At 38.7% G+C, this 13,021-nt stretch overlaps 1 protein-coding gene across 1 annotated transcript; it reads left to right on the plus strand.

Annotated features, from left to right (window-relative positions):
- Window positions 1-3,571: 3,571 nt before the first annotated feature.
- Window positions 3,572-5,419, plus strand: LOC308411371 (transmembrane and immunoglobulin domain-containing protein 1-like; the record flags this gene model as incomplete). The annotated part of the gene is made up of 5 exons (XM_080905252.1): window positions 3,572-3,695; window positions 3,805-4,059; window positions 4,354-4,680; window positions 4,857-5,120; window positions 5,253-5,419. The coding sequence occupies 5 exons, from the start codon at window positions 3,572-3,574 to the stop codon at window positions 5,417-5,419; spliced, it is 1,137 nt and encodes a 378-aa protein (XP_080761378.1).
- Window positions 5,420-13,021: the final 7,602 nt, after the last annotated feature.

A 13,021-nucleotide genomic window follows, 5' to 3' on the forward strand; every position in this document is an offset into this window, starting at 1 on the left:
TGGCGTTAACGTCATTTCAACGAGATTAACGCTGACAGCACTAGTGGGAACACAACGAATATGACTGCACATTTACGCCGACATCATCCTAGTGCAAAGACAAGTGGAAGCAGACAAAACCAACAAGCATGCATGCTACAAACTTTACCCGAGTCATTTAGACAGCCGTTAGCACATGATTCTCCTTATGGGGACCTGATATGTTTAATATTGTGGCGAGCTCAGACAAGGAGAAGACGGAGGTGTCGTTTGGTCTTGCTTCCCGTGAGCTAGCCAGGGAGCACAGCCGTTTATTGACATCTGAAGAAGAACACTGCCGCTAGCTAACTGCTCAGCGCGGCAACCGCACAGCAACAACAACACACAGGGCGCCCTCTGACCCCGGAAGGACACACCGTTGCAGCGAGAGGGCGTCACCCGTCACTATGGCAACATAAACAAAACATAACTGTACAAACAGAACCCCGAACAGCCCTGACCCGCTACAATATGCTGCTGAGAATATAGCCCAGAAGAAGCGTATAGTATAGCTTTTATTTTGGAAAGAGCCATTTCTCTGTAATAAACTCTCCTTTTCAAAGATGAGTGATTCCTCAATCAGATACAAGGCTTGCAAAATCGCTAGCCCGACGTCCCGGGGCTAGCGATTTTTCCAGTCGGGCTACCAAAATCTATCTCTGCCCTGCCCGTCGGGCTATTGTAGGAAGGAAAAATATATGTCAATGCTTTTGCATTCTTTCGGAAATGTAGCTGGGTAATTATGTCATTGGCATCGGTGAGCCACTGTCAATATGTGACATATTAAAATCGCGTTTGAATTTGCGCTTGTTTTTTGTTTTCACTTTGCAAATGTCCAGGTGCCTTCTTTTGGCGCACCGGCCGGTCACGACCGGCGGGGGAAAAGTCACTCGGGTCAGAACATGGGGTGCCACCATCATCCCACTTCTGACACCAATGTGGCGAGCTCAGACAAGGAGGAGACGGAGGTGTTGTTTAGTCTTGCTTCCCGTGAGCTAGCCAGGGAGCACAGCCGTTTATTGACATCTGCAGAAGAACACTGCCGCTAGCTAACTGCTCAGCGCGGAAACCGCACAGCAACAACAACAACAACACACAGGGCGCCCTCTGACCCCGGAAGGACACACCGTCGCAGCTAGAGGGCGTCACCCGTCACTATGGCAACATAAACAAAACATAACTGTACAAACAGAAGCCCGAACAGCCCTGACCCGCTACAATATGCTGCTGAGAACATAGCCCAGAAGAAGCGTATAGTATAGCTTTTATTTTGGAAAGAGCCATTTCTCTGTAATAAACTCTCCTTTTCAAAGATGAGTGATTCCTCAATCAGATACAAGGCTTGCAAAATCGCTAGCCCGACGTCCCGGGGCTAGCGATTTTTCCAGTCGGGCTATCAAAATCTATCTCTGCCCTGCCCGTCGGGCTATTGTAGGAAGGAAAAATATATGTCAATGCTTTTGCATTCTTTCGGAAATGTAGCTGGGTAATTATGTCATTGGCATCGGTGAGCCACTGTCAATATGTGACATATTAAAATCGCGTTTGAATTTGCACTTGTTTTTTGCTTTCACTTTGCAATCGCGCGAACTGTGTATAGAGAGCGACAGCACTGATTGGTGAGTGATGATAATTTGCGCACCAATTCCTCTGACATCGTCTTATCAATCGTTAGCTTACTATGCAAACATGACAAGTGAAATCTCCCGCAGCAAGCTTAAACATATGAGAGGTTGATCGCGCAGAGAATCGCTGACCGTTATGTGTGTGTGTGTAAAAGCAGCAGGATATATTTTAGTTCTGCTGAGCCAAATAAGACAGGTCAGGGTGAAGAAGTGACAGCCAAAGAAAAGCTTACCACAAAACGGAGAAGTTATGACAAATCAGACTATAAGGCAAAAAGAAAGTGCAGCTTTATGGTTTCATGGACAAAAGAATTTCTGTGGCTGCAATATGACGAGCTATATAACCGGGGCTGCACATAAGTGGTCCGCAGGTGCGCATTCGCTGTCAAAAAAAACCAAAAAACGCGCACAAGATATGAAGTTGCAACGCGTGTTTGCATACATAAGATTTTCTGGAGGAGGACAGACATTTATTTAAAACTCTTAAAGATGTCGAAGAAGCTCCTTTAAGCAATTACTTTGGTGTTCCTCCACCTCCAAAGAAATGTCAGAAGGAGTCCGAACCACAAAAGAAGCGCGTATTCTCGGAAAAGTGGTTGTAGGAGGTGAGCTGGCTTCAAACAAATGATGAACGCACAGAGATGTGGTGCGGAATGTGCCGTGAAAATCCCACTCTAGCGGACAAAAACAGTGCTTTTTACATGAACGCAAACGCGCGTTGCAACTTCTTATCTGGTGTGCGTCTTTTATTTTGACAGCGAATGCGCACATGCGGACCACTTATGCGCACCCGTGTAAATAACATAATGTTCTGCCGGGTGTGTTGTTGGTTTTCTCTCGATTTCTGAGTCGACAAGCGCCTTTGTTACTGGGACCAATCATTTTAAAAAAGGCCCCCAAATGCAAGAAATGCATTATCGCTCAGTCTGCAATATCTTTCCCAGAACAAACACCAATTGCAAATAACATACTAAAAATAAACCTGAAAAATCTGTTTAGAACAGCGTACTATGTTGCAAAGAGTGAACTACCACTGGCAAAATTTAACAGTCTTTGCAAACTTCAAAAAGCAAATGGCCTAGATCTTGGTTCCACTTGTCTCTTACCCGTGACTTCAGTGGAAATTTCAAATTCAGGATCTGACACAGACTGATTCATGTCCTACACAGTTCTTACAAGTTCATAGAAATTTCTGTTCAATTAGAACCAAGTATTTGAGTTGATGATTGTAATTTTTATACAATGTTGTAATTTGTTTTTCAACAATTTTTTGATTAATGTTTTGTTTCCTTTACAATATTATGCTTTAATGTATAATATTGTAAAGGAAACAAAACAGGAAACAAAACATCAATCAAAAAATTGCTCTCTTTTTTTATTCGGGCTACTTACATTTATTTTGGGCTACCAAAAACTGAAGAGTCCCTGCCCGAAGGGCTACTAGGGATTTTGAAATTTTGAGAGCCCTGAGATATATTTATTTTTTAAATTACTTTTGTTTCAGCAACATTAAATTTAAAAACTGTACTTTTGAGTTAAAATATATATTTATAATTTTAATAAATGACAAATTAAAAAGGCATGAACATTTTTTTGTATCGAAAAAATATTGAACCGTGACACCAAAGTATCGAACCGTACCGTGAATTTTGTGTATCGTTGCACCCCTATCTATCTATCTATCTATCTATCTATCTATCTATCTATCTATCTATCTATCTATCTATCTATCTATATATATATATATATATATATAACTGTGTAAATAACAATCTTCTGTTTTCTTCTTTTTTTCAGATGCTCTTGAACCAAAGACAAAAAACAGAACTCATGTGATGTCTTCAAGTGAGGGCACTAATATTATGTTGACCTGTGAAGCTGTGGGAAACCCTCTTCCGGTCTATGGCTGGACTTGTGATGGGGAAAATATGTTGGAGAACACAAACAGTCTCAATATCACCCTAGTAAACCGCAACACAACCTGCACCTGCACAGCTCCCAGTATTCTAGGAAACATAACTAAGACATTCTATGTTCATGCTGAACCAAGAGGTACACATCCCTGTTTACCTTACAACTACTGTCCTTTTTTTTAGGGACTTATGTCTTTTTATATCCAAAATCAGTTTTAAATGTTAACATGTGTGCTTGTTAATGGCAGGTTGCCCTTTAACACTGACACCTTCTGAAATTGTTGTGAAATTTGGAGATCCAATTTTAATCAACTGCAGCACATCAGCCACAGATGTTGAAGGAATGGGCTGGGAGGCTCCATTTGGAGGTACAGGATTTGAACGCCCTCCTGTTGTCACTTGGAGGGTTGAAAAACTAGAAGAGTGGACTCCAAGTCCTTCCTGCTATGCTACTTTGGTTGATGGATCCCAGTGTACTGTGAGTCCACTCATCGCTGTTTACAGTAAGTACATGTGCACAGACTGTGTTACTGTATTATGACCTGCATGAACTGAAAAATGCATATGCAAGAAAGCAATAATTAAAGACATGCTTAGACATGATAATATCAAGCAGCTTCTAATTGATCCAATTCAAATGTTCCTTATGTGGAAATCAAAATGTGACTCTGGCACCTGCAAACTAACACTTTTAGAAATGCATGTTTCCTGTACTGATGTAATAATGTTAGACATTAAATTTGGTTTTTACATTGTAAATCAGTAATACCAAAAAATAAAAATTGTTTTATTTACAGAAACTCCAGACTTTGTGTCAGTGTCTGACATGGGTCATGTTCCGATGGTGGAGGGCAGAGAGCATGATCTGAAATGTGATGTCATCAGTGTTGCTCCTGTACAGATTCTCACAGTGAAGTGGTACAGAGGCAATGAAACTGTGCTCACAGAGACGTTTAATGAATCTACTGCGATCCCAGTAAACGCATCTTCTACCCTGAAAATCTCCACTCAGAGAGATTACAATGGATTAACTTTTAGATGTGAGGCTGAGCTGCATCTCGGACCTAAAGGACCAAAGTTCCTCCCTAATACATCCTCACCACCTTACACTGCTGTTGTCCTCTGTAAGATTTCCACCCACGTATTTCATGTTTTTTTTTCCACCTCAGAGCTCTGCAACAGAATCACACGATCTTTTTAAATGATTTGTCAATATTGAATATAAATAATTTTAGATGAAAGTAAAGTTTGAAGCATACTATTTTTATCTTATTAAATCTCTCATGTATTTCTTCCACAGATGCCCCTGAGTTCAAGAATGGAAATGAAAGCAAGGAAGTGCTCCAGGGTGAGAATGTTACTTTAAGCTGTAGTGCTGACAGTAACCCACCCTCAAACATCAGATGGATCTACACAGCTGCTGTGAATTCAAACGTGACCACTGAGGGACAACAGAAGACTATCAGTATCACAGGAATCACGTCTGCCAATGCAGGCATTTACATTTGTGTTGCTGAGAATGAAGCTGGGAGAAATACACGATTTGTCTCACTGGTGATAAAAGGTATGATTACTTTTTGGAGAACAGTTATGGAAATGTATAAAGAAAAGTGATAACTGATGTTTAAAATGAACAATATATGACATCGAGAACTGATCTTATTTTAATGTTGTTTTTATTTTGCTTATCTTACAGATAAGGTCCCTTTGCTAGTCATTGGAGTGTTGCTCGCTGTATTTGCCATTGGCCTCATCGTCCTCCTGGTCTTTATTTACTATAGAAAGAGAAAAAATTGGCATTCTTCTTTTGACATAGTATCAAATGCCACAGATGTCCCTCTGACAGTCAGTAGTAATGCTTAGGATATTTCCCTGCATTATGAAAAATGAAGTAAAATTTTAATTGCATATGTAATTTATGATTTGTCCTATAATATTGTATAAATGTACATTTAATTTTTCCATAAATTAATTCCTTGAATTAAACAACTTCATATACCAGAAAACAAATAGCAGAAATATCTAAAATAATAAGAAGGTTATGCTTTAGAGTTAATAATGTTATGTATATGTCTGCTAAACAGTGCATGAAACTGCTGTAAAAACAATTAACATTTAGCAATATTATGTCTTATGTTTGAATTAATTTTTTTTTATTGTTTTTATGTTTTTTGACCCACAGTTCATTTTAATTGTGAAATATCAAGTGTAGCCCTAACAGGTATTACTGCATTTAAACAAAGTAGTCTATGTCATATGCCAGAACTTAAAGGCGAATTATTAATGATCTGAATTAGAGGGTGATTATCTGCTAGTCCAGGACTCTCTGCCAGGGAATCACTGATTTCCAGAGTCCACAGAATACTTTTTATAACATAATTCATTGAAGAACACGGATTAAACAATAGGATGATTTTAACCAGTGGAGGCTGTCGGGTTACAGCACAGCCTCCTGGCTGGCATCCTGTGTGGAGATCAGATCGCTTCCTCTTTAAGGCTTATTACGATTTTTGAGAGTGATGTGGATAGGAAAGCTACGTTGACCTGATTTCCTTCATCATGTTAAATATTTGGAAAAACCAGGCTAAAAGCTGGCAAGCATAATTAATTGCTTAAGTGTGATGGTTATTAAACAATTAATCAGCTATATGTGTTGAAGAAAGACAAAGCTGGAGCAGTCAGTGGTTATATTGTGCTTGGATCCTATTCAACAGGACCTTCCTTCAAATTGCTGGGATAACTTTGGAAAAGCTTTTTTTGCTTTCTGAATAATCTGACTGGCCTGAAAATTGATTTTTGCAAAGAGCTTTCACTGAGAGTATAATCTGCTTCGCTTGCATGATATTAAATAGAGGAAGAAAAGAGGAAGAATGAGATTAACGGTCATAATATAAAAACTGAAAACAACTTAGAAATGGCTTTTTTTTAAAACTCAAGGGCCACCAGTTGGTGTCTAATGTTACAAAAAAGAACCCTGTAGTCAAATTCAAATTCAAATTTTATTTACCACACACACAACCATACACAGACAAGTGGTGAAGTGCTTGTTTCTGTGCAATGCCCGACCATTAAACGACGGTAAAGAATTTACAGATTTACAGATTATGACAAAATTTACAGATTTTAACTTAGAAATTTACAGTAAAAAAAGAATGCGCAAATAATGATTTAAGAGAGAAATTGGAAGAAGTGTGCAAATAAAAACAGTGACGTGATGAATGAGAGTCCAGTCCTGCACTTGGTTCAGGGCCCAAATAGCCTGGGGGAAGAAGCTCCCCCTCATTTTCTCTGTTTTGGCCCTTGGGGAGCGGAAGCGCTTCCCAGACCTCAACAGTGAAAAGAGTCCATTGTTGGGATGGGAGAGGTCCTTCATAATCTTCCTGGTTTTGTTCTTGCACCGCTTGGTGTAGATGGACAGCAGGTCAGGAAACTGTGATCGAATGATGCGTTTGGTTGAGCGCACCACTCTTTGCAGATCTAGTCTGTCCTTCTTGGTGCTGTTCCCAAACCAGGTGCAGATGTTTCCTGTCAGGATGCTCTCGATGGTGCAGGAGTAGAAGTTCTTAAGCACCCTCAGTGGCAGATGGAAGTCCCTAAGTCTTCTGAAGAAGAAGAGATGCCTTCCTCTGAGTCCTGTAATACTTTATGAAGTCTCATTGAACCCTTTCTTGATGACTGTCACAGATGGCTCAGTCTCTAGATTCAGGCCATTTTGAATCACCAATTCAGCTTTTTTTTTTTTTTTTAAATTATGCGTTAGAGCGGAATAACCCCTCCACTGATATATGATTGCTCCCCTTTGATGTCACTTGGATGGATTACTAATTGTGATGAAAAACACACCTACAATACTAGATATCATTCTGAAAAGTAACATTCTACATAGCAGTCAAAGGACTACGATGACCTGGATGACTGAGAACCTTCACAGACATTCTACATAGCACACTTACTTTATACAAATTGTGACAGATTACACAAATCTGTCACAATTTGCAGGATAAAACCCCAAAAGTAAAATTAGGAGACAAGCAGGATTTAACAAAAAGTGGCCCCTTTAATTAGTGTGGTTGTAAAATTCCACAAAGTACAACACAAAATCCCCAAAGGGAAGACTGAGGGGATAAATTGTGGTAGCTCTGGGCTGTGGCTGCATTGGAGGCTACAGTCTCTTCTATCTTAATACCAAAACTGTGAACTTTACTCTGTTCACTCCCTGACACGCATGGCACACAGTGGATGTTACACTCTACAAACAATTCCACCATAAACATTACCAGGTAGGAACCAAAATGACCTCTCACAAGGTGCCATAATAAATAACTTAAATGTAACACATAAACTTATAAGGTGAGATAAATGAAGTTAGAAGATTAGAGGAATAACAAGAACCCAGAACATAAGAAGAACAGATTACTAATGAAAAAAAATAAATAAACCAGATGTATGTTTGAACAACACCAAGAACCAGAATCTCTAAAGCAAGAATAAAAATCAAAACTAAAATCAAATTAATTAAAAATTAAATATTCAGATTTCCCGTGGTGCACCCCTATTTTGTTCTTGGTCAGCCCTGTGGCACTTCATTTAGAAGAACATTTAAATTAAAGAAAACTCTAGAACCTCTAATTTTAATGAAAATAAAGTACGTTTTGCAGTAAGAAATGTACTTGAAGGATCTACGAATTTAAAAGTCATGAAACCACGAGGATGAAGATGTCTTTTTTAAATAAAGTACAGAAACCAAAAGAAAAACAAAGGTTTCAGAGTAATATTATCAAAGATAAAGGTACAATTGTGTTGCACAGCTTATCTTTATGTATACATTTCCAGAAAACATGGATTACATCATTGCTCAAATGAACTGATACAATTTTTGGTAGAATGATGTTCATTGCTAGAATAGTCACTTTAATTGCTCACTCTTGATGGTATTAGTAGCCTGTAATTGCTCTCATTCAAGTGTTTGTACCACTGTGTAGAAATAAAAAACAATAACGTTTTGGAGAGTTACACATTGACGTATGCCTACTAATTTGTCTCTGCCTTCTTCTCATTTTGATGTCATAATGTCCGATATACACAGGTCACTCCATACATAATTAAATAAATGTTATTGCGACTTTGTCTCTTTATGCCATCATTTTGATGATCCTATCATTTTACCACAATTTTACATTAAATAATCAATATGCAATTGAAGTGCTTAAAACACCAAACCTCATGACTTAAAGTTTAAGCTTTAAGTCACGAGGTTTAAAAAAAAATTATTGCATTAGTTGTTTATGTCATGAATCGCTGTGTGGCAGGCAGGCAAGCAGGAGTGGTGGACCCAAAATGCAGAACTCAGACACGGAAGTGAGACTTAAAGCGCAGCTTTATTGCTGGGAAAAGCCTCGAACAAACTAAACTCACCAAAAGACAAACAAAAGTCTGAACAGAGGAACCAAGGACTGAGACACTGGAAAAGAAATACAAAACTGCAGCAGGAGCCTAAACACTAGGCACATAGAAGCAGAACACACAGCTAGTTGAGGGTACGACGCGACACTGAGCACAGGAAAACACAGGGCTAATATACACAGGGTGGTAATCAGGGAATGGGCAACAGGAGGGAGACACAGCTGGGAGAAATTGGACTAACGAGACAGGGGGAGCAAAGCGGCACACACTAACATAGGACATAGACTTTCACAATAAAACAGGAAATAAGACACAAGGATGCAGACTAAGAAACACAGACTTAACACGGGCAGAACTAAGAATAAACCAGAATAAGCTGGAACATAGAACATCATCATAATCATCATCATCATCATCACAAGCACTAAGAGAATAAGGAAACAATCAAACACACCAAAGTAACTTGAAAGGCAGATTCATCATAAAACCCAACAAAGCACCAGAGAAACATAAAGAACAATCTATCATTGAAAAATAAACCAAAACATAACTCAAAATACTGGGTCAAACTGACCCAGAACCGTGACAGTTTAAGAGCATTTTCTGAGGCTCAAAGGACAATCGAATGACAAGTAGTTTTATGGTCAGGTGATGCCTGTCTCCTAGGATTTTGCAAATAAACAATTTGGACTTGATTTCAACTGTTCAACTTGCATTTGATATGCAATACTGGATTTGGCAGAAAGCATCTAAAAGAGCTTGGACAGATATAAACAAGGTGAACTTCTGACACGGACGAAGATAAATCTGTAGAGAAGGAGAAAAACAACTCATGATGCGAAGCATGTTGTTTAACATGGTGGAGGCATGTATGGCTGCCAGTGGAATCGGACCACTGGTATTTATTGATGAGATGACTGCTGATAGAAGTAGCAGGATGAATTTTGAAGTGTACAGGGCTATACTCTCTGCTCAGACTCAGACAAAATGCTGAATGCAAACCTGATCCAACACCACTTTACAATGCAAATGGATCATTAACCAAAAGCAGTCTCTCAAGCTAAAGAAATTGGATATTCTTCATTGGCCAAGCCAGTTACCTTAGTACAATCCAACAGAGCATATTTTCATTTACTGAAGACAAAACTGAATGCACAGAGAGCCACAAACAAGCAGCAACTGAATTAGCTTATTCAACATCCTAGCAGAGAAACTCAAGGTAGAAATAACATTTGTTAATGTCCATGACGTCTTGACTTGCGATAGTGTAAAGGATTGTATAGGATCCAGGTATTAAATAACATTTCTTATAGTATTTATTTATTTATTGTCATTGTCAAGAACAATGAAATTGCGTTTGGGGCTTCCATACAACCCCAAAAAAAGAAGAAAATAATAAATACCCCTTAAAACCCAAGTGTACATATTTAACCCAGTGTGACTCCAATGCAATAAGACAATCCTTAGCAATATTTAAAATGATATTGATTTGTCCAACTATTTTTGAGCATCTGAAAATGGGGAAATATGTATAAATATGGTGGTGATTTCTAAACAGGTACCACAAGGTTAAACAGCTTGTACTAAAGTTACATTTTAATCACATGTTGACTGTTGAATTTATAATCATCTGCGGTGATGGAAAGACATCAAGACAAAATGACTAAAAATCTGTCTTCATTGACATCATTTATTTTTACTTTAATTTATTTACAAAAACTTCAGACTGCGTCAATTTCTGCAATAGATCATAGTCCAATGACGGAGAGCACAGAGTATGATTTGAAATGCAATGTCACCAATGTTGCTCCCGTGAAGGAGCTCACAGTGAAGTGGTAAAGAGGAAATGAAACTGTGCACACAAAACTTTTTATTGACCCTCATGGAAATCCGGTCAATGTGTCGTCTGTTTTAAGATTCATTCCCAAGAGAGATTACCCTGGATTAGTTTTCAGATGTGAGGCTGTGCTGCACTTAGGACCCAAAGCACCAGAGATCCCTCCTGCACCTGCTTCGGATCTTATCAGTCCATCCTTCTGCAACCTCAGCACCTTACACTGCTGTTGTTCTTTGTAAGATTTCCTTCTTATTTTCCACTAAGTGAACTCTGGATATCAGCTTGCCACCCAATACTAATGTATTCTTAAAGTGTTGTGAGCTCAAACAACTCTGGTTGCACAGACAGTCCTTTTCTCTTTCACCTGTCAACCTATGAGATCAAAGTGACTAAATGTTAACCAGTGGGATTATTTACACCCTGAGAATGTGTGAGAATGTTCCACTAAGCTGCAATGCTGATGGCAACCCTCCCTCTAACATCAGCTGGATCTGTATAGATGCTGTGAATGCAAAAGAGACCACTGAGGGGCGCCAGATGACTATCACTGTCACAAGAGCCACGTCTACCAATGCTGTCATTTACATGTGTGTTGCAAGTTGTGAGAAAGACAAGATTTGTCACACTGGTGAAAAAGAACCAAACTAATGACTGGTAACTGTTTAATCATGATACTGATTTATTCAAAGTACTGAAGGAAAAAAGCCATTCATACTAATAGAAATTTCAAACCACCATTCTTGTGAATGGATTATATAATCTGAGATACTATTGCATATGGAATTCAAAGTATTGTTTTAAGTGCCTGATCATCCCTGCCTCATGTGCCCCTGAGCTTTCTCAGGTAGGACATGCCTGGAGGTGCATAAGACGTTTCCTGCCTGAACCACCTCAACTGGCTATTTTCACTCTGGAGAAGTACCAGCTCAGGGGAACTCTGAGCCCCTCAAAGTTCCTCAAAGGGTGGAAGGTCGTGTATCTGTATCTGTTGTCACTGTGATTCTTTATTTATTTACAACATTCAAAGAAGTACTTGAGAAGCTGTTGAATTCAGAAAATGAGAGAGACAAGGACTAGTTGAAAATCAGGAAGTGCAGCCGATTAGTAAGGAGCAAGTGAGGGCAGCTATGAAGAGGGTGATGAGTGGAAAGGTGGTTGGTCAAGATGACATGCCTGTGGTGGTAGAGAGAGGACAGTCAACTCTAACCAGACTGTTTAACAAAATCCTGGAGAATGAGAGGAAGCCTAAGGAGCTGAAAAGTGTATTGATACTGATTTTCAAGAGGAATATTGAAGGCATGAACTTGTGGAAAGAGTTGTTGAAGCTAAAAGATCAAAAGATTGTGTTTATAACGTTACACATAGGAGCATAGGAGCTACAGCTCAAGCTTTAGTCAAATGCATTAGTGGCCTGAACCACAAGAGGGAGGCAAAGATCCTGACATCATAACAGAGCTCAACTCTCTTATCCTGGATCGACTTGAGATTGTAGAAGACTATGGAGGAAATCCTTTCTCTGTAAAGTTTACCAGCACACTGAAATGAGAAATAAAAGCTCCGGCTTTAAAAACAAAGAGATTTTATACTGTTAGACTGAAAGTTTGAGTGCAAAAATAAAGCTAGATGATTCTCATTAATTGCAGTAAAGACCTATTGCATACAAAAAAAATAATTTGAAATGAATACAATGTAATGCTAAGAAAATTAAAAATGATGATGTATATGTAACTAACTTTTATCTAATGTTGTTTGCCAGAGAATCCAAAAGTTGTTCAATAGAAGAAAAAAGCAGAACTGGCTGCTGTGTGATGTCATCAGTTTTGTTCCTGTTCAGTACTTCACTGACGTATAAAAACAATGAAAGCATTGTGACACGTCATTTAACAATCACACCAAAAAACTGAATAATGAATCCTGTAATTTGAGAGTGAACATTCGCAGAAAAAAAATGTAGTTCAATTTAATTCTGTTTTATTTATATAGTGCCACTTCATAAAAACAGTTGCTTCAAGGTGCTTCGAATTGTAAAGTAAAGACTATACAATACCAAAGAGAAACCTCAACATTCACACAACCCTCTATGACCAAGCACTTGTACAATGGGAAGGAAAAAAGGAATAACTTCCTTTTAACAGGAAGAAACGTGACTGGTTGACTGGTTGGAGTGAGAGCAAAGAATGATTAAATACAAAAAGGCTAAAAACACAGAGATGTTTAAAGAGATA

This window comes from Rhamphochromis sp. 'chilingali' (assembly GCF_963969265.1).
Source record: "Rhamphochromis sp. 'chilingali' genome assembly, chromosome: 15".
Lineage (NCBI taxonomy): Eukaryota > Metazoa > Chordata > Actinopteri > Cichliformes > Cichlidae > Rhamphochromis > Rhamphochromis sp. 'chilingali'.